The sequence below is a fragment of the Spea bombifrons genome, chromosome 2 (genome assembly GCF_027358695.1).
Source record: "Spea bombifrons isolate aSpeBom1 chromosome 2, aSpeBom1.2.pri, whole genome shotgun sequence".
NCBI classification, from domain to species: Eukaryota; Metazoa; Chordata; class Amphibia; order Anura; family Pelobatidae; genus Spea; species Spea bombifrons.
In genome coordinates, this window is record NC_071088.1 from 79,645,144 (window position 1) to 79,668,027 (window position 22,884).

General features: G+C 39.1%; 1 protein-coding gene across 1 annotated transcript in view; it reads right to left on the reverse strand.

Annotated features, from left to right (window-relative positions):
- AUTS2 (activator of transcription and developmental regulator AUTS2) overlaps positions 1–22,884 on the reverse strand; it is a 617,139-nt gene that overhangs the window by 221,621 nt on the left and 372,634 nt on the right. The window contains exon 5 of the mRNA XM_053454913.1: positions 6,970–6,999. Within this exon, the coding sequence (XP_053310888.1) occupies positions 6,970–6,999 (30 nt within the window). The remainder of the gene's footprint in view (positions 1–6,969; positions 7,000–22,884) is intronic.

Below are 22,884 nucleotides of genomic sequence, written 5' to 3' on the forward strand. Positions count from 1 at the left end.
CAAACATCAGTACAATTGTTTGGACATGCTTGTTTCAACCAAATAGGCAATTAAGCTCAATAAGTTGCATTTACAGAGAAGTTTCTTTTTAGATACTATTCCTTGAGTTTTCCCATTTTCTACTAATTCATTTTATGTACAAAGCGTCTAGCAAATGGAAGGATTATGGACTAGATGTTTAGGAGAATTATCAGGACAGGTAAACTACGAACTACTGAGCCAAGCACCCTTTGGCAGTGTATTTGGGGAGAATGTTGTAAAAGTCGAAGATGGTGTAGAGAGCACTTGACTCAGGTCTAAGTAGTTTCTTGTTGTAGTCAAGATACCTTCTTATGGCATTTGGGGTTCCTAACTAAAGTCTTAATACTCAGGGTTTAGCTCTTTAACTCTTTATCATAAAATTGTCTTATTAGATTTTAGAAATGCATAATTCCTGGCATATAGGACATTTGAGGTTTTTCTCCTCTCCAAAGGATTATCCCAATGCCATTACACTTAGGCCATTCCGTTTGATTGAGATGATAACAAGTTGAAGATGATCAGGAATAGAAAAGACATGTGAATATGGAACTCTTTTGGCCTTTCTCAATTTGGTTCGTGGGTCAAGCATTCATAAGCATTCAGGATCTCCTAGAACAGTGGTTCTCAACCCGTATATCCTCAGGACCCACATTTGTCTTTGGTCATTAAGTCGCGACCCAAAAATAAATCAGAAAAGATGAGGGTGTGGAAAGGATGTCCGCGGGCTGCAGCAGGAAGAGGGGAGGAGAAATCAGAGAAAAACTTTATTCAGATCCCACTAGGAGCAGACAGCGACCGCAAACCAATCAAGCAACTTGCTTTGCGGTCGGAGAGTAATACTAAAGTACATGCCGGACCGGAGGCTGTCTGATGGCCCTGATTGTTGCGGCCACGGTCCTGACAGCCTGCTGCTCGCGGATTGCCGCTAGAATGTGTAAGGCAGCCCCAGGAAAGTGAAATTTTCCCAGTATGCCTCCAGTCCGGCCCTGACCCTCCGTGACCCACTGAAGACAGGGTCGCGACCCACTTTTGGGTCACGACCCATGAGTTGAGAACCACTGTCCTAGAAAACTTCTCCAACCCTTTAAACTTTAACATTTGCTTTAGTTTTAATGTGGAACTTTTTTGGAAAAATAATAAAATAGGCCACCTATTATAGAGTTGAAAGAGAGAAAAAAAGAAAAAGCAGTCTAAAGTATCTGTCCTTCTTTGTTACTATACATGTTTAATGAGAAGCAGTTTATTATAGCAGGTAAATGTCCTGAATTTCATACATCAATGTGAACGTCTGGTCTTTTTGTAGTTTAGTTTCTTTTGGCCAATGGAAGATATACAGAAGAAAAGATAAAGATTTATTAAAAATGATTACAGCTAAAGTAAAATAGTTTCCTTTTTTCATCTAACTGTCTCATTTCAAAGTTGAACTTATCAAGGCTGTATCGCAGGGTATCGTGTTACAATTTTGAAAAACTTGTAAAGAGATGCTGTGAGCACTCTATGGTTTGTAAGCAAGGTTGATACCTGCAAACGACATAATACTAAAGAAGAAAACAAATTACAATTTAAGGCCAGTACACAACATTTTCTTTAGTGTTAGTGTTTTCTTTAGGAGCATAAAATACCCTTCAGAAGTACAGTCAGGGCCGGCCCTACAATGGAGCCGAGTGGGGCAATTGCCCCAGGCGGCACTTTTAAAGGGGTCGCACTTTGCCGCCCCAAGCGCTTTTTTTTTAAGTGGAGGAGAGAGAGGGGTGCCGAGTGGTTTTCGCTTACCCGCTCAGTGCCCCTCTCTCTCTCCTCTGCGAGCCCTCTAGCGCGGTCTCGGTGCCAGCTTGTAATGCTGAGTGCCGGAAGTGACGTCAATTTCCGGCGCTCAGCATTACAAGCCGGCACCGTGGCAGAGCAGGGAGACTCGCCGCAGGACTGTCTAAAGGTAAGTACAAAGGGGGGATAGGGTAGATAAAAGGGAGGAAGGGTAGATAATGGCGTCAGCAAAGTTTAAAATGCCACCGCCCCCCCCCGGCGTCGGCAGGGGGGGGGGGGCGACGGCATTTTGAACTTTGCCCCAGGCGGCATTAAGTCTTGGGACGGCCCTGAATACAGTGCTCATGTTGGGGTAACCAATGTGTGACACACGCTGCATTTCATAAGGAACAGAGACATACAGTATTGTATAACAAAATACTCCTAGCAATAAGTAAGTAAGGATTGGAAGTAAGTAGGGATCGGCTTTATACTATATTTTAAGTATTCAATACAAAAAGAGCAGTGTCACTTTTCCAAGAAGATTCTCATTTAATATAAGATTAATGTGAAATCCATGCAAGTAATCCGCTAGCAGCTCCATGGCATCAACACAGGATCTGTTATATTGAATTGGTTAGGATGTGCCTATATTGTTATTTTTAAGGCGGTAATAACCTACTAAGAATGGCTTCAGTGCCATTTGTGTATTTTACTTTTGTTGTAACATGTCATTGCAGTGAAAATCTAAATAATCACTGTATTGAATGTTCACAAAGCCATCTTGTGCCTCTCCTATCATATTCCATAGAAAAGCTTGTCTTCTACCCCCCCAAACATCTGAAACAAATTTGAAATTAAAGTGTTTAAAGATCCTTAGAAAAAAAACGATTTCAACCGATAACTCAACCACTATTGCACCAAATGAATCTGACAATCCATTCATCAGAGGAAGGAAGTTCTGAGTTGTCAGTTAAACAAAAGAATAATACACAACGTCCTTTTATAAGTGTATACTTTACCTGTCATCCAACATTTCATTATCATGTCACACAAGAGTGCACTTTTCCACAGGTCACTTTGTTTAAAATGACACAGATAATGCACATGTCAGCTAGATGACAGGTCTGACCGTCCTTCAGAGATAAAAACGCAATACTAGCGTCTATTCTTATCTTTGCTACATGCCTCAGACTATCATCTAACTGAGGCAGAACATGATTTCTCCAGAGAACACTGTTTTCATTTCCTGATTTTAAGGAATCAAATAAGCACCATTTGTCTTCATCTGAATATCCCTGACCTGTTCAAATGATGATGTCTTACATTTTAAAACAGACGACATATGATGAATTCAAATGAGGTGCTTCAAGCATGACATAGATCTCTTGTCATTTGACAATGCAGGGTTAGCTGGCAGAAGTTCCCTGCTAGAATGCCATGTCTAGCACATTTTCTCCATACCTATATGATATGACTTTCATTTTAATTAATGAGGCCCTATAAATTCTAAAATAATTTGGGGTTTTTGCATAGCAGCCTTGAATTTCTGGTTGCATCGACCGTGGACAGGACAGAACATCAATTTGGTACCAACAAATGTCTCAGGTAGGGTGAAGACAATTATTAACTGCATCAGAAAGCTTGTGTCATAATAACCTAATCTGATACAGGTAAGTGTTCCATTCTTTTGAACATTGTTACATTAGCAAGTTAAAATGTACCAAAAGTATCCATAGAGTGCATTCTTGTATACTCGCAGTGTGTTCTATTTAAAAAGAAATGTTTTGGTAATACTAATGCTGCATAAAGACGCAGATTGTGATTTAATCTGTGCCCCACTGAATGTTTCTTCGTCCCCTCCTGCTGACCATTCTGAGTTGAACAATTCAGCACAGTTGAAGTACATTAGTTTAATACATAAGGATGAGTTTTTCCAGTTTTAACACAAAATTGCTTTGATACAAAAGCCCCCTGGAGAGATCAAGCAGGAGTGGGACAGCTTGACGCATGTTTTCTGTGTACAGCAAATAATTGTTAGTTTTTTTTCCTCAGGGAGAGATGTTGTCATGGTGTATCATGTATTTTTAATGTTGCCTTTTTGTATTTTTAATGCTAAGTAGGAAATACTAAAATATAAATATTTGGGATGTATGCATATATAGCATGTATAGCATATTTTAAAAATATATTAGGGATGGGCCAAGCATTAGTTTTCACAGTGAAGATACCTTTTTACCACCACTCAGTATACTATGACTATACATCTCCCACCTTCGAGCTTTTACAATTTGTTGACCGTTCATCTAATTGAATATTTTAACTGAGGTTCATTGAGAATTGCTGAAATCTGCAATTGTTCAGGACTCCAGAAAGTGTCTTAGCACGTTTAGCTCCTGAACTGAGTCGAAATTTCCCCATCTTAAGCGGGATTTACCATTATTAATAGTATCATCAATTTGAGTCGAAGTTGATAAGTTTTATGTGGCCAACATAGAAAAAGATGTAAAGTTGCACAACATTTTGGGACCTCAGATATCTCTTCTTCGGATGGATTTGATCCATTCGAAGAAAAAAAATCCTGAGGTCTTGAAGGTCAACTTCCACTAAAGACTTTTTTCTCTTGGGCTAAGATTGCAATATCCATGTCTCTTATGATCAGCTTGCCGTTGGTATGACTTGTATTTATAACATCATTCATTTTGAAGTGTACTGAGTTGCAATGTATGTGTTTCATTATAAAATCTAGAGCAGTATATCCCACTGGGAATCTGCATACATACTTCTATGACCTCCCTCAAGCTATAGTCTTTGGAATAATATTACCTTGCATTTTTACTCATCACCTTTTATAGACTTTTGATTTTCACAGCCGCCTATGTGATGAACATACAAAATTGCTCCTTTGATTGTCATAAATGCATCGTGAAATACGTTTAATAAAATATAAACACATCATTTCAGTCCCTAATTAAGCCAATTTTATGTACGTTGGGTGATTGTGACATAGTATGTATTATAAATTGTGATTTATATACACTGTATGACCAAAAGTACGTGGACACCCAACCATCACACCTATACAGCCTTGTTGGACATTTCATTCCAAGACCATGGGCAATTGGCCTCCCTTGTGCAGCTATAAAAGTCATCATTCCCCTGGGAAGGCTTTCCACATGATTTGAGAGTCTTTGGGAATTTGTGTCCATTCAGTGAAAATTAGCATTTGTGAGTCAGGCTCTGACATTGTACAAAAAGGATTGGATCACAATTAGGGTTCTTATTTCATCCCAAAGGTGTTCATTGGGGTTAAGATCAAGGCTCTGTGGAGGCCACTCAAGTTCCTCCACACCAAACTTGTCAAACCATGTGATTATGGACCTTGCTTTGGAACATGAAAACTGCTGCCACAAAGTTAGAAGCACAGCATTGTCCAAAATGTCTTTGTATGCTGTAGCATTAACATTACCCTTCATTGGAATTCATCCATCAGACTTCCAGATAGTGAAACCTGATTCATCACTCCAGATAACATGTTTTTCACCGCTCCAGAGTCCAGTGGTGATGTGCTTTATACCACTCTTGCTGACTTAGAATTAGCCATAGTGATCTTCGTCTTGTGTGCAGCTGCTCGGCCATGGAAACCCATGAAGCTCCTTATGCACAGTGCTTGTGCTGATGAGCTCTTTAGTATGACCCATTCTACTGCCAATGTTTTTCTATGGAGTCTACGGAGATGGCTGAAGTATGGCTATGGGTGTGGCTGAAGTGCATAAACTCTATAATAAGGAGGGTGTCCATGTACTTTTGACCATATATATATACAGTTTACTGTTCATATAGTAATCACACAGATTTAACCACTTTTCGTGGCATAAGGGTTGGATAGATGTTCAACTCTCTGGTTCATTTGAATGTGTTAAATAAAGGGATTCAATTAATTGTTTAACTTGTTTGACTTGTTTAACTTATTGTAATGAAAAATAGATTTTCCCCACAAGTTACCCATACAATATTTTCACTGAGAGCTTGTGATATAATTTCTGTTTTTTAGAAGGAAAAGAAGGAGAGAAAACGTGTGATCATTTAGAAAACAATATCTGTATAAACACTCAATAGATGAAAAGGGAAACCCACACTATAAACCCACACTTTAAAAAAGTTTACACCGTTCATAAAATATGGCATATCACCTTTAGATACAATAAGGTTAATATATTTAGAGGCTTTTCTGTCCACAAAGATCCTTTTTAATTACGACTTACCTTGGTACATTTCTACTAAAACCACCAAATAGTCCAACAAAATGCATAGAAAGTAAGCAAAGGGCCAGACATGTGAAACAATGCTGCACTAGCACTTTAAGATCAGCAATTGCTGTACGTGTGACATCCAGCCAGATATGTGCCAGGGCGGCCAGCCTGGGGCCACACAATAAGTCACTGGATCTGCAGTGAAAGCAGCAATAACGGTTTGCCCCTTGTAAAGAAAACTTTTCATCCCAGCAATACTCGCATATAATGGAGTCTATTCATTAAACTGCGAGTGCATGCAAATTGGTTAAAAATGCCTCTCATCAGTGGGCAAAGGGTGAAGGGCATAGATGGCCCTCGAGGGCATTTTGTTTATTTTAAGATCAGAATGGGATGAGAGGTTGGGGGGGGGCACAGAATTGGGTTTGGGTAGAGGGTTATAGCTTGGGGACCATACCAGGTTGACTTATTTCTGTCCCCATACCTTCTGAATTGTATGCTCATTTAAGGTAAGTAATGTCTTAGACAACATATTTCACTTTATTGTAAGCACCTGCATCTCACAGTTTAGTGAATAAATCCCATTCATTTGCAAAATATTTTTTAGCACTGTATTAATATTACCAAGAATACATTTTAATGCCAACAGGCCTAGAATGTAAGAGGCAAACTGCGTTATTTCTTAAACTTCAAGATGGGGGGCTTCTGCCGTCGGCAGCATTCTGTCTTTTCAAAGTCAATAAAATGTACCTTTCAGTGAGATAATAGTAACAATTATTTGTCAGTTGCCTCTAGCTGGTTAATTCAGAAGCCTAACACTTTGAATCTCCACAGGGATATACGTGCTATATAAAAAAGTTATAATGAATTGGTGACTTTAATGCCAAGGAAATGATAAATTCATTTTGTACAAGTAAAACTCAAGATACCAGAACCATAGATAAGCTCCTACCTTTTCCTCCTGATCACTGTCGCTGTCACACTGAAATGAAAGGGAAAAAAAAGCATAGAGAAAATCAGCACGTTTTCTTTGCAAGAAGATTAAAAGGAGTGAAAATGTCAACATAAAGTAAAAAGTGACAAATGAGCATGGCTTTAAACCTGTCCCCTCTCTCTATCTTAAAAAAGAAATACAGATAATCTTTGTAGAAATATGATGAGCGGTAAGGTAACATGCCTTGACAACAGTATTACAAGACAAAGAGCATTGGACTGTGTCCAAATCGGCTTTAAATGTACCATAAAAATGATGTCATTGAATGTTATTTCAGTGAATGGTTTGAGTACACTGGCTCTCTTCAAATAAGTAGGGACAGATAAAAGACAAAAAAAGAAAACTGGCAACACAGTTCCCCTTGTCTTAAAAAGTAATATAATTACATAAGGACAACCTTTATATTTTTAAACTTAAAGCCATAACAATACTTCTAGGCTACAGGTCCAAAAGGGGCAAGGATCATTTTTTGAAGTGACACAATTACAATATTTGTGACACTAGAATCAATGGTTGTCCCATCTCTTAGCCCATGTTGACCATGTACTACGAGGCTTCACACAATCCAGTGTACATGGCAGGACTAAAAGTTAAAATGTATGCACCTTCGCCCCTTGTGGAACCTACTTCTCACTCAGACCCAAGCCATGTTAAGTAAAGAATATCAGCGCTCAAGCTGACAGTAGTTACTTATTAAATTGGCATAACAATATAGATAAATTAGACTGGGATAGTAACACAGATACTCCTTTACATGTAATGTTTTAAGGATTCATGTTTTAATGTTTGCACAAAAATATATTACTGTAGATTGTATGGTCCAATACAACCTCATAGCTACTGCCATTTGTGTTCTATTGCTTTAAGCATACATAGACACATTACAGTTGTGTGGATTGCTATTATGTAAGCAGACCAGTGCATTCCAATGGAAGTACCGTATACTATGGTAATATTCTCGCCTGGCATGCAGTGGTAAACACTGGTGTAATTCTCAATAGAGCATTGGGGAATGCTCACTAAAACAGAAAACAATATATTAGCAATTAAACACAGCATCCAAAAGTGCCAAACACATGAACAATTCTCATCATGTGCATGAAAATAAATATCATTTTTTTCCATTCCCAGCCTTTTTTTTTCCAGCCAGTTATTTAGCAAGCCCTGTAAAATACCATGTGTGGATGAGCAGAGAGTTCCATCAAAGTGTTAAGCTTCCTGCCTCCAACAGTCCAGTTCTAATTTCAAGGTCCACTTAATTCTGCATCAGGTAATTACAACTATACCCAGAAGCCTCTTGTCTCCAGAGTTAAGCATATGGTGAAGGACTGAGACCTACTGGTGTCCATTATGTAAGCAGCACAGCTGCCAAGATGATTAAAAATGCACAGGCATCCTTCCCAACACGCGCTATGATTGACAGTTTTACGATTTGGTCAGTCACTGCGTCTGCCAACAGCTCCTTCTGTGCTGAGGCCCACATGGCGCAGGGAGGAAACACTTCCATCTCTGGTATTAAATTCTCTTACTGACCCGAGGATTGTGCCACAGGCTCTGTAGGAGCACGGCATCTAATTTACAACTTCATCCAATGTACCCCCTGTGCCAGCCTCTGGCAGATATGGATGATGGTCAGTATCTCCAGCTCATAAATTATGCAGAAGCAATAAATGCACCCAACAAGCTGCTGATACAGCTTCTTGAGCTGAGGAACTTTGAAAAAAGGCAGGAAAACGATATGTACAATAGTTCAGTGGGTAGATTTATTCACTGAACTTGCTTTTTAACCAAATCATGTAACGTTGATAGACCCAGGATACCATGTTTCCACATGGAATAAAGGGATATGTCATTCAAACTGTATTTAAAAACTCCTAAAACTGTACCTTTAGGCTCCCTTACAGTGTTTATAACATAAATTTGAAGCATAATTATTTGTAGATTGCCAAATCTGAAATAACATAGATGCATTAAGAAGGATTTTAGATGGGTTCCAATGCCCTTGTGACATTACCATGTTGTACCATATCCTAATAAATCAACCTGCCATCCAGGAACATAACTAGAAACCACATGGCCTCTGTGCAGGGCCCCCTAACTTCACCATGCAACATGCCCCACACTGCCATCTTTGCTCCAGCTTTTCGGTGCCCCAAAGCAGTTTATCTGTGCCATCTTTGCCCCAAACAGCTTGTCTGTGCCATCATCATACAGTATGGCACACAAATATAAACACACATACACACTCAATCTAACACACACTCCCTCTAACACCACTCATGCTAACACACACTCGATCTCATACCACATCACACATACATGCTCGTGCACACTTGTCAGGCATCACCCAGAGTCCTACAGACAGCAAGGCTAGGCCGCCCCTTTAAGAACTCACTTGAACTCACAACTCCAGCATTACAGTCAGGCTCTCTAAACTTTGGTCCGCTGGGTTCTATACCTGCATCTTTGCTTCTTGCTGTGTTGTCACCTAGTTCTGTTATAGACTGAACCCTGCCTACCTCACCTGAAGCCATGGTTAACAGTACGCATGGCCTCGTCAACAGCCTAGAATCTGGTTGTGTGTTTTTCCTGCTGGATGTGCAGTAATTCTATGCCTGATTTCCTGGACTTTGACCTCTGCTTTGCTACACCATTTATAAACCCTGTCTGCTGACCCTGACCTCTGCATTATGTTTTGTCTCTGGTTCTGGATAATCCATGTCGGTACCGCATACCTGTGTTGCCCCGTGCACACTCTCAAGTGATTTCTCTATCCTGTCACACTGAGCAGTGCTATTTTGCAAGGATGTGCCCCATCTCCTTCAACTGGACTCCAACACCTGGTAAGTCCTTACACTTATACATCCACATCCATGGTCATATACACATAGACATGCATGCTCACATACACTTGTATATAGACATTCATGGTCACATACACTTATGCATACACTTATATATTATCCATGCCTACATACACTTATACAGATATATTCATACATACAAACATGTATAACCCATGCAAAACCTGCTAAATAGATTCTACTGTTTGTCATGAGATTAGAAATACCCAATAACTTTATGTTTTTTTTTTTTTTTCAAATTAGAGGGCAATAAGTATAAGTAGCGTATTGCTATTTATTTTTCATCCTGCACCCATGTCCTATTTGGGACAGCTTTGATGTAGGTCAATTCAATTTACCCCTCAGGGTATTTCCAGTGGTGTTATTTTAACACTTTCCATGCGCCAATTCTACTTTGTCAAAGTCTGTGGTAGCATTTTAGTTACACAAAAAAATACTTATATAAAACAGTCTGGTGGTAGAATTACTGCAAGCAAAGTGTTACAATATCATCATTTGAAATACCCTGGTATGTAACCAAAGGAATCCATGGGAATGTAGGGATCCAATAGGAAAAGGAATACATATAAGTCTTGCGATGGCAGCACAGTAAATAATCTAATGTGGCGCTGAAAACTAGATACCAAAACGAGTGTATCAGCAGTAAGCCCACAATGTCACGTGTCACATTACCTAGCACTGTACAACAGTTTCCACAAAAACACATAGGAAGGTGAAGCAAGCTTAAGCCTGCTTCATGAGCGGAAGGCAACAGTCTAGCAATACAGAGAATCCAACAAGGCAGAAGATGCCAGTAGATGCCAAAAAACAACCAGTGTGCCCTCATCTCCCCTTCAATAGTCCTCTGCTTCAATTTTGGATGGTGTTATCATGTCTAATGTTGTTGCCAACTATGAAAAGAAACTATGCCTCCTACTTCCATTGAAACAATATTAAGAGAAACTGTTCTGGTATAGTCATAGATAAGCTTTTATCTACTATGTATATGCTATATAGCATAGTATAGTAGGTTGAAAAAAGACTTCAGTCCATCAAGTTCAACCTTTCACACATACTTAGATCTAAAGTTGATCCAAAAGAAGGCAAAAAATCCTACTTGGGGCAAAAAACAATTATGCCACAACAGGGAAAAAATTCCTTCTTGATTCCATAGCGGCAATCAGATTACTCCCTGGATCAACTTTCTAATACAACTGTCCTTTTAGCAGTTGTAGCCCTTTATGTTATGCTTAACCAAAAAAGCATCCAGACATTTCTTAAAAATATCCACCTTTCTTAGATAATACAACATCCTAAAGCAGAGAGAAGAACCCTTTCCTATGCTGATGCTGAAATCTTCTTTCCTCAAGTCTCAATTGCTGATCCTGTGTCTTTTGTAGAGACCACTTGGTGAATAGATCACTAGAAAGCTGTTTATACAGACCTTGTATGTATTTTTTCAATGTTATCAGATCCCCTCTTAGATGTAGCTTTTCAAGGGAAAACAAGTTCAGTTTTTCTAGTCCTTCATAACTAAAATTCTCCACTGCTCTTATTAACTTTGTAGCCCGCCTCTGCACTTTCTCCAGCTCTATAACATCCTTCTTAAAAACTGGTGCCCAAAATTGCACATTTTTTTGGAGATTATCTGCCACTTATTTGCCCAGTCCCCTAGTTTATCTAAATCATTCTGAAGAGACGCTACATCCTGATCAGACTTTATAACCTTACCTAATTTTGTGCCATCAGCAAACACAGACAAGTGACTTCCAATATCTATTTCAAGATCATTAATAAATAAGTTAAAGAGAACTGGACCCAAGACAGAACCCTGAGGCACCCCATTTACCACAGTTGTCCAGCTTGATAATTTACCATTAACAACAACCAGGGACGTAACTAGAAACCTCAGGGCCCCGGTGCGAGAATCTGTTAAGGGCCCCCCCACCCCCCACCCCCAACCCATCTATCCCTTTCTCACGATCTACCCTCTCCCTCCCTACCCCCCCTTCTCACGATCTACCCTCTCCCTCCCTACCCCCCCTTCTCACGATCTACCCACTCCCTCCCTACCCCCCCTTCTCACGATCTACCCACTCCCTCCCTACCCCCCCTTCTCACGATCTACCCACTCTCTCCCTACCCCCCCTTCTCACGATCTACCCGCTCCCTCCCTACCCCCCTTCTCACGATCTACCCACTCCCTCCCTACCCCCCCTTCTCACGATCTACCCACTCCCTCCCTACCCCCCCCTTCTCACGATCTACCCACTCCCTCCCTACCCCCCCTTCTCACGATCTACCTACTCCCTCCCTACCCCCCCTTTGTAGGTCACTTACCGTCAACTCCTGTGTTGGGAGCGTGAGGCGTTTGTCTCGGGTGCCGGCGCTTCACTGCTGAGCGCCGGCATAGGACATCATATGCCGGCGCTCAGCGTGAAGCGCCGGCACCCGAGACAAACGCCTCACGCTCCCAACACTGCACTCTGGGCAGCGCTGAGGCAGGCGGCTGCGGCAGCAGCGGCGAAGGCTACAGCAGCGGCGACAGCAGCGGCGACGGTGGCAGCAGCGGCAGCAGCGGGGAGCTGAGGCATTCTGGATTTCTGTCAGTCAGGGGGGCCCAAGAGTTGCCGAGCGGTTGTTTTCAGCAACCGCTCGGCACCCTTTGGGCCCCCCTGACTGGCAGAACTCTAGGGCCCGGTCGCGACCCCTGCGACCCCGGTAGTTCCGCCACTGACAACAACTCTTTGCACCCTGTCACTAAGCCAATTTCTAATCCAAACACAGGCATTTTCTCCAAGACCGATTTGTCCTAGTTTATACAGTAACCGCTGACTCCTACTGATGATATCATTGTTCACAATATATTCCTGTATGCCATCTCTTAATAAACTCTCAAAAAATGTCCCCACCACAGATGTTAAGCTTACAGGTCTGTAGTTCTCAGGCTCAGATTTGGATCCTTTTTTAAAAATGGGAACCACAACAGCTTTCTGCCAATCCTTTCCCGACTGGAAAGAATCTTTGAAAATCAAAAATAGTGGTCTGGCTACTTCTTGACTAACTTCCCGTAGTATCCTCGGGTGTATCCCATCTGGCCCTGGATCTTTGTCTACTTTAAGTTTACTTATCTTGAGTCAGCCATTCCCATGATTGATTTAAGGTTTCTGTAGTGCTGAATTGCCAATCAGCAGGTAGTGGCTCTTCTTTGTTATATAAAGAGGGAAAAAAGGCATTTAGTATATCAATGCAATAAAAATAATCTCCAATATATAGTGTCAGTATTTAAAATACATGCCAACCCTGTTTTTCATACTTTGACCTACAGTATACAAGCAACGCAGATCAACATAATGAAGAATCATCGAATTATGACCAGTAACAGAACAGTGACCACAACCGAGACTGCAACAAAATCATCATTGTGCATTGTGATGTGTCTATAAATATTCTTTATAGCTGTTTTAGTGAAGTCTAAATGCCTCCACAGATTGATGAAGAAACACAGACCCTGTGTGTTTGTGATGAAATGCCTGTACGGTATAAGCAGGTTATTATACAGTGATCTACTGTAGGTCTTTATGGGATGAAAGATTGTATACTTTATTTTTCAGTAGCGTACATGACCCAAATTCCACCGACAGCGGCAAATAGTTTATTTGTTTCAGTATGAAATTCAAAGGCCCAATTATCATATATAAAATAGCCAGCGTTTAAATGAATGTAGATTTGGTTGTGTGATAAAACACCAAAGGCCACTGTTTTCTGTGAAACCAGTTAATACCTGTGTGGTTAGATTGGGGATTTTTTTTTGTTAATACGTTACTGTAGCTGTTTTATTAAACCGTAAACCTTCAAGTGGCACATTTAGATTTTCTGACCAATATTTCCTCTGCCAAGAACTTGCCTGCTATACTGTATGTTATTAATTTTAAATACATTTTATCAGACATTCAGTAGAATGTTTTATTTTTTTAATTATTATTTTTTGCCCCAATATGTATGTTCAGTATAACGTGAGAAAGAGTGATTGACTGCACGTCTAGGTGAATCTAATATGAATCACAACAGAGAAGAAGTCAGATGTTAGGTTAAAGGATCATACGGGAAGTTTTTTTTTGTTAATTAATTTAATTGCTGCTTTTTTGGGGGGGGGGTTCTTTTAACGTGCATCGACTTGACTCTCCTGAAATTTGCTGCTGGTTGCCTGGCATGCTCTCACTCTTTAGTAAATAGACCTCAGGGATTTAGAGGGGAAAGACAGGAGGTCTGAAGGGGGAAAGGGGCTGGTGAAGAAGATGGAAAATAAGGCTGGGGGTCAATAACAAAATGAGCTATGGAGAAATAGGTGGGAAAAAAAACAGGGCCAATTTTTTTCTTGCCACTTCTGTAAATGTGTGCACAAAAAATGAGGAAATATAATGATCTGCTTTTTTTTAAAGCCACTCAAAGCTATTTAATTATTTTATTTAAAAACAATTTGATTTCCTATATGACTAAGTGTTCTAAAATTTAGGGCAATTTTAGGATGTAACAGTATTTGTACAAGAACATTATAAATAATTTTAAATTAAGTCTGTACATTAAAATTATCTCTGTCCCTTAACTCGGTGTAATATGATTATGCTAAATTATTATATTGGTATCTGATTTTAAGTTAATGTCATTGGCATGGGGCTTGCTAGACTAAAAGCAGCACTAAGTATGTTAGTTTTTAAATTAGCATAATATTTCTTTGGCCGTTCACAGTTCAATTCTGAAGTGCTATTAAGGACTACAGGTTTTAAATGAAAATAATTTCTCTTTTCAGCATTACCGTGATGTACAATTATAAGAACAGGCTATAATATTCTGTCAGGGTTTGAGTGTGGCTTAAATAAGGTATATTCACTCCTATTTCTAATGCATTGATTTCTTTAGTACTCTAATAGATATGCCTAGTTCCATATTTCAAGAGCTAGTTTTGCCTTTTGGTCTAGTCTAATTTGCTCTACGTACATTTTACGCTGTCTTAAAAAAAAAACCTAGGTGTATGCAGCCTGAAACAATTTTAGTGCTGTTAAATTACAATACATTATTCTTGGTCATTGTAAGCTCAAACGTACTAGCCAACTGTCCCGACTCATGTCCTGCTGGCTAGCTCTCTTGAGAACTCTTGAGCAATGTCCAGATCGATATGTGTTCCATTGGTCGTAGCAAAACAAGAGTTTTGGATGCATAGTGTAGCTGAGTGTAGTGTAGACAGGGAATGATATCCCCATCATCCCAATGGTAGGAGGAAGAATGTCGCCAAGCATGATATAGAATCTTAAGCCATTATTTTCACCCTTCTTTGTTAGTAACCATTTGTCTTCAAATTCTCATAAAAGCACACCTTGGACACACAATTAAATGATATGTGCACATTTGGTGAGTAATAAAGGATAATCAAATCAAACACCACCTGGTTATGGTTAGTTTTCAGCAACTGTCAATGCTAAAAGCTTTCTCCACAAACCACTCCATAAAGCAGAGTTGACAACTTAAATTTATTCCTACCTACACTTTTAGGTTCTCCACTAATCTGATACTTACCTGGATGCAAAACAGTTATGGCCATGCCCATAAAACACATTTGTTTTAGAAATATTGCAAAAAGTCTTTATTAAACCTGTTAATTTTTTTTATATAAGCAAAGTATTTTTGTGCTATATTTCCATTACCTAGATTTTCATCTTTCAATTCCCTCAGTCTATTACACACACAGTATGAATCTGACAAACTTAATGGATTTTTTTTTACCAGCTCCTTGACTGAATATTAAGTCTGCTTAGTAGGATAAACATATATATATATATATATATATATATATATATATATATATATATATATATATATATATATATATATATACACATACATACATACACACACACATATATATATATATATATATATATTTAATCATTGTATGATTTTTATAATGAGGTTGAAGTATTTTTCATGACTAGCTAATGGCATGTAGCAGAATCTGGTAATATATGTTTTAATTGAAATAATCATCCGTATTCTTTAATCCCTTCTCATCAGGCATTTTAATGGCAAAATATCAATTTTGTATTTTTGTTATATATGCATCATCACTTCTAGAGGTGCCTATTCTCTGAGATTAACAGTTGCATTAGTTAATTGTAATCACAGTTAATTGTATGATCTTTGGGGGAAGGCCATGTATTCTAGGAACACATATTTTTTCCATTAATAATGCAGTTAATAAAAAGTGGCTCAAGTCACTACCCTAATGTTAGCATTGAGCTCATCATTTATTATAAATGTTGCCATTATAATAGTAATAATAATTGTGAACTCCATATTTTCTTATTGTTTATACACACATAGGCATCCTCAGATCATTCAACTCAATTCATATAAGAATATTTATGTACATTTTGGGGGGGTGATTTATTTTCAATAGTGATTGCAGTTGGAAACATTTAGAATTTAACCATTTTGCAACAAATTATTTCACTATGTGAATTAAAAAGACATGTTTCAAGAATGAAAGAATAACACATTTATTATACAATATACCAGATTATCCGTCATCATATTTTTGCTCAAAAATTCACATATAACCCAGATGTAACAGTTTCATGTTCAAAGCCTCTGACTGGTATTCTGTGTCAAATACAATAAATATGATTAACAGTTTTCCTAAATTTGATGCAGGTGCGAGCAGTCTATGTTACGAAGTGTCAGAGTGCATGTTTTTCTTTGTATTAATACATGAACCCCTATGTGCCATTAGTCTTGGTTCAACATCTTAAACTACAGCTGCAAATCTGCGAAAACCATTTTCTTGAAATACTGTCTGTACCAAATAGTGTAAAAATATGCTTTGAAAACCGTTCGTACATTAGATCAGACAGCACAACTACAAAAACTTAATAATTATGTGTAGTAACAGCTACATAAAAGTTTCCAAAATGCAGCAAGTATTATAGATTAGCTCACAAGTGGGCTATAAAATATATATATATATATATAGATAGATAGATAGATAGATAGATAGATAGATAGATAGATAGATAGATAGATAGATAGATAGATAGATAGATATAGATATATATATACATACCGGTATATACATACATACACACACTATATGGACAAAAGTATTGGGACACCTGACCGTAACACCAACAGGGAATTTTTGTGACATCGCAATCTAAATACATAGACATTAATATGTAGTTGGCCCCCCCCTTTGCAGCTATAATAGCATCCACTCTTCTGGGAATACCAATGCCTTGGACACATACAAGAGATTTTGGACAATGCTATGCTTCCAACTTTGTGGGAACAGTTTAGGGAAGGCCCTGACCTCAACCCCATCGAATACACCTTTGGGGTGAACTGGAACCCCACAAATGCGCTACTGGATTAATGGGCAAAAATTCCCACATAAACACTGTAAAATCTTGTGGAGGGATGTAAACAATCTACCACTTTCTACAATATGTGTTTGGACAGTAAGGGTTTTCACATTGTGTTGATTCCACATTATTGATAGTATTGACTGCTGTAATGAAATATTCATGTTACAAGCTGAGTTTAAAAAGTCATCAGAATTCTTGCATTCGCTAGAGAACAGAGTAGTCTGCCCTCTAGAGATCTACTGTGGATTAAAATCAGCTAAGGCACTTTAAGGTGGTACGTGGCCTCATGCCACACTCTGGCACCTTTGAAGCATGCATCCATATATATCCAGTTGGAGCACATTAGAGGAAGGCATCTGCTGTATGAGCGACAGTAGAGGTATGGGGGAGGTTCTATTGTGTACCAGCCCACCAGGCAAAAAGGTGCGACAAAGACACACCTCACAAGAAGCACTTAGACTCTAGAAAGGATAAGCACATGGAATAATACATTTGATGCAGACGGAATCAGTTGGTGCCACCCATGACTGCCTATTTCTACTATGGACAACTAAGGCTAGGTTAAGATGCCATATGTTGTCCACAGCAGCAGGTGTGTCAGAATTTGGATACAAGTTTGTATCATTGAAAAGTAGCATTGTTTAGAGTGAGAAAGGGCAGAGATCAATGTGAAAATGAGTCGTTCCATATGTCAAAGGAATGGTGAAATCACCAAGAATAAGACAGAGGAGATCAAAAGTGAGAGAGAAGGGGAGCCAGGCAGAAAAGTGGTCAAAACAAATGTGAGGTATGACCTGGTGGGCAATATATAACTGCCATGTGAAGAGAAAGTGGAGAGAAAAGGCGGATTCTGTAAGTCTCAAGAGAACAGAATGAAAGGGAAGGTAGACTTGATGTGATTAGTTTCGAGAAGGATGCCTACACCACCACTCTTTCTGTCTCCAGGCCTAGGAGAAGTGTAGACAGAGTGTAGCAGAGGAGGTAGTATCATAGGGGGATCCAGCTTTCAGTTATAGCGAGGAGGTTAAAGGTGTGGGAGACAAATACAGAGTAGGCATTCCAAAGGGCAAAGTTGAAGATGGGAGGGACAGATGGCTGACAGGAGTAGTAACAGAGAGAAATATGTGTGGTGACCAGCATTATGAGGGATGTCCTAGGAGTAACAGAGCAAATACAGATGGACTTTAAATGTGAAGGTACTGGATGGAATGTGAAGGAAAAATGAAAAGTTTTAGAATAGTCCAACTGAGCATAGTGGAGAGTAAAGGGGTACAAAGAGTTAGTGCCCTCTACTGGCTGAAGTGTAAATGTGTCAGGTGATCAAACTATGTTTTTATGTTAATATTCCATGCAGGGAGTTAAGACTAACAAAAAAGACATATATATCCTTCACATTAAAATAAATTGTAAACACTAAACTCCTGGTTTTATTTCCCAAATTATAGTATGAGTTAGAATTTACAAACTTTTGCAAAGGCAAGATTACACTATGTGTTTACACAAGTCGTGTGAACTTGCGTGCCTCTTTTTTTCGTTTGCATATAATGTTATAAGGAAAAAATGGTTTGTGCACAGCCACTGTACTCTCCCCCATTTCATATCCCCAACACACTATTCAGTGCATTTAGACAAATTGACATTCATATTTAATATAGCAGGACCTCAAAAAAGCTCTTCAGCACTAGGGCAATATTGGATGGGATTCAAAAGGCCACATTTGATATTTTGGTACAGAATAAAAATAGTACAAAGAATGATTGGTTGGGTGTACATTATATCAATCAGATCCAACCAAATGTTTCCAAATGAAGCTTTAAATATTGCTTTAGGGGACTGAAAAAACGGAATTAGTGCTATGCATTTGTAGTCTAACAGAAGAGCCATAAAAAAGGCAAGAAAAAAAAAATCAAAGCACTCCATGGGTTAAAATAAAACAAGCCGCTATCTTTTCCCCCCCTGTTGTGATCCATAAAAATCACCCTAAATCTTTTTTCTTTCTTCTGTCTGTGAAGCCAATTGCTTTGATTGCAGTGATATGAGCATTCTGAAATGACTTGCCCTTGCTTGTGAGGCAAAATGGAACATGCTAATAGAACTCGCTGCATTACCCGACGCGCAAGTGCCATAGCTCATTACCTTAAGATAAAAGGATATCATTGCAGACGGCAAGCAGAATTGACTTTCTGAGGCCTGACTTGATGATGATTTAATCAACTGCTCTCTTTCACTTCTCATCCCTGTGCCTGTCGGTTTCACAGGTGCCTTTAAATGAGACACTCAGAGAGTGAGCGAGGGCTACGATATTGCCGTCATTACTTTTCAAGAAAGAAGGTATGCAAATAAGGGACAGAAGGACTGTGTTCATGATTGGCCTGCTAAGAAATACCAACCATGCTTGACAGGTGAGGGCAAATCATTTGTATGTCATTAGAGTGAACCAACCATTTTTATTTATAAATACCTGGCTTAATAAGCAAAACTAGAAAAGAAAAGGTTTTCCTGGGATTCTACACTTTCCGGAGTGAACTAAAATAATAGAAATGCAGTAAAATGTACAAGAAAAATGCAAGGAGATATTCACGAAAGAAAAACCTTAGGGGAAAAACATGCTATTTATTATATTTTTCATTTTTTTTTTTAGAATAGGCTATTTTAACATCTGCTTTGCTTTATGAGTATACTTAGACCCATAAAGCTACATACTTAAATTGTTAGATTTAAACTGCTAATGACAACCTTGTTTTAAGTATGCACTGTAGACCATTACAAAGTAAAAAAAAAAAAAGAAGCAAAGTGTCCTTCTGCAACAATAGGTGAGTCTTCAACAAAGTATTTTCTACTTTGCTTAAGCATGTGTTTTATCAGTTCTTGTCCATAAGGCCCATTTAGCATTTTACACTTTCATGCAAGTGTTTTTCTTATTTTTTTTCTCTTTAAGTACTTTCATACAGACACTGGATCGGCAGGATTTTTAAAGGCGACAAAAGAACATTTTCCTATTCAGAAAACAGGACTGACAATTCAAGTTCTCGTTAAGCATGAGTTTCTGGAGCCCACTGTGAATTACTGATTCACTCAAGGACTCATGAGCACTAGTGAAAGGCACTTCCTAGGGTAGTCTACCTGGATCATTCCCTCTTCTGGAGGAGTGGGTTTGTAACTGGGCTTGGCTGGTCATGTGAGGGGTGGTGTTAGGTCCATAAAGACTTTAGTGGGGAAAGAAGTAGAGAAGGACTAGGCGGTGAATGGGTTTGGAAAAAATACCTCTCCCCTGCCCAGTGGCGTCGCTACAGGGGGGCAAGGGGGGGCAATTGCCCCCCCTAGGATATTCCTTGCCCCCCTGTTGCCCCCCCGCCGAATTTGGAGCCACTCAGGTCAGTCCCGCAATGGGACTTTAACCCCTTGACTGCTAACGACGGCATGGTGCCGTCGCTAGCAGTCCCAGTCAGCTGCTAACGACGGCACCATGCCGTCACTAACACTACCCTACCTTGATGGAGGTCTGTGGACCTCCATCACCACCTACCCCGGCGATCTGCCCCTCAAACTGAAGGGAATCACCGGGGCCACCCGATCCGGCCGGTGACGTCTCGCGCAATGATAAGAAAAAAAGATATTAAGTTAAAAAAAATAAAAATGGAAAAAAAAGTAAAAAAAAAATTATTTAAACATAAAGTAGTTTAACTTTAAAAAAAAAAGTTTAAGTATTCTAGCTAAATGATCACTGTGGTAGCCAATGTTACCACAGTGATCATATAGCTCTAAAAAGTCACATTCCCTTTTTAAAAATGGCCGATACTAATTTTTAATCCCATGATCCCTTTGATCATGGGGTTAAATATAGCCAACGGGAGGCAATTTTTGAAATCCTGAACTGCAAATACTATTAAAATCAGCCATTTAGCCTGTGTGGTACGTGAGTAACCATCTCATCCCTGCAGCGCCTTGCATTTTTACTGCAAAACTTATTTTTGCTGTAATTTTGCTGTATTTTTTCTCCCTTTACCATCATTTCTTTGGGATTGTAAGGGGAAAGAATGGTGTGTGCTTCTGCGAGTGAATCTATGGAAAGAATGGTGTGTGCTTCTGTGAGTGAATGTATGGAAAGTATGGTGTGTGCTTCTGTGAGTGAATGGAAATATGAAAGGCGTGTGAATGATCAGTAATTAGGGTTGAAGCCTTGACGTGGCATTACTGCTCACGTAGGAAGTTAAATTATGGCACAAAAAGTACACATTTGCAAGAACTACACCCCTTGGCGCATCTAATGAGGGGCTGTATGTGTTTCTAGTACAAACCTGCAGTGCGCAAGACACAAATGAACATGTCGCTATGGTTAGAAAAAACATATTTTCTAGCCAAAGCGACATATTCCATCATTATTTGTGCACTCCACTTTTGTCCTAGAAATACATGTAGCCCCTCATTTGAAGCTCCAAGGGGCGTAGTTTCTTAAAATGGATGAATTGTCTGAATGAGGGAGAGCATGAGTTAATGTGTGGATGAATTGTCTGAATGAGGGAGAGCATGAGTTAATGCGTGGATGAATTGTCTGAATGAGGGAGAGCATGAGTTAATGTGTGGATGAATTGTCTGAATGAGGGAGAGCATGAGTTAATGTGTGGATGAATTGTCTGAATGAGGGAGAGCATGAGTTAATGCGTGGATGAATTGTCTGAATGAGGGAGAGCATGAGTTAATATGTGGATGAACTGTCTGAATGAGGGAGAGCATGAGTTAATGTGTGGATGAATTGTCTGAATGAGGGAGAGCATGAGTTAATGTGATTGTGATCATAGATGTATAATTGTGGAAGGGCAAAGATGGCACTAGCAGGATGTTTGAGCCTTGGGAATCAAGATGGCACAGGCAGGGTGTATATGGGACAAAGATGGCACAGGCCGGGTGTATATGGGACAAAGATGGCAAATCTTATGTGTGTTATCTGGGTGCTGGCCAGGTTCTATGTGTGTGGACGCCAGGGCTGGCTTTGGGGTGTGCAACCTGTGATCTATGCCTGTAATTTAGGGGGTTTTAAATATACTTTTAATGCTGCGTGTTTATGTGAATTCCAATTGATCTATACCTGCAAAGCTGGGTTTCTGTGTTATTCTGTAGATCCATATCTGCAATGCTACATTATTTATGTATACCTGCAAATACAGGGTTTGTATGTCTTGTTCAGTTGATTAATACCTGCAATGCTGTTTCCATGTATTTATTTGATCTATACCTGCAATGCTACGTTTCATATATTATTATTGTATACCTGCAAATACAGGATTTGTATGTCTGATTCTTTTTATTTGATATATACCTACAGTGCTGAGATCACAAGTGAATTTCAATTGATCTATACATGCAAAGCTGGGTTTGTGTGTTAATGTGTTGATCTATACCTGCTATCGGCAGCAGGGTCTAATATTTATATATATATTTATATATATATCGGCAGCAGGGACTAATATTAATATATATGGGCAGCAGGGTCTAATAGTTATATATATATATTTATATATATCGGCAACTGGGGCTAATATTAATATATATGGGCAGCAGGGTCTAATATTTATATATATATCGGCAACTGGGGCTAATATTAACATATATGG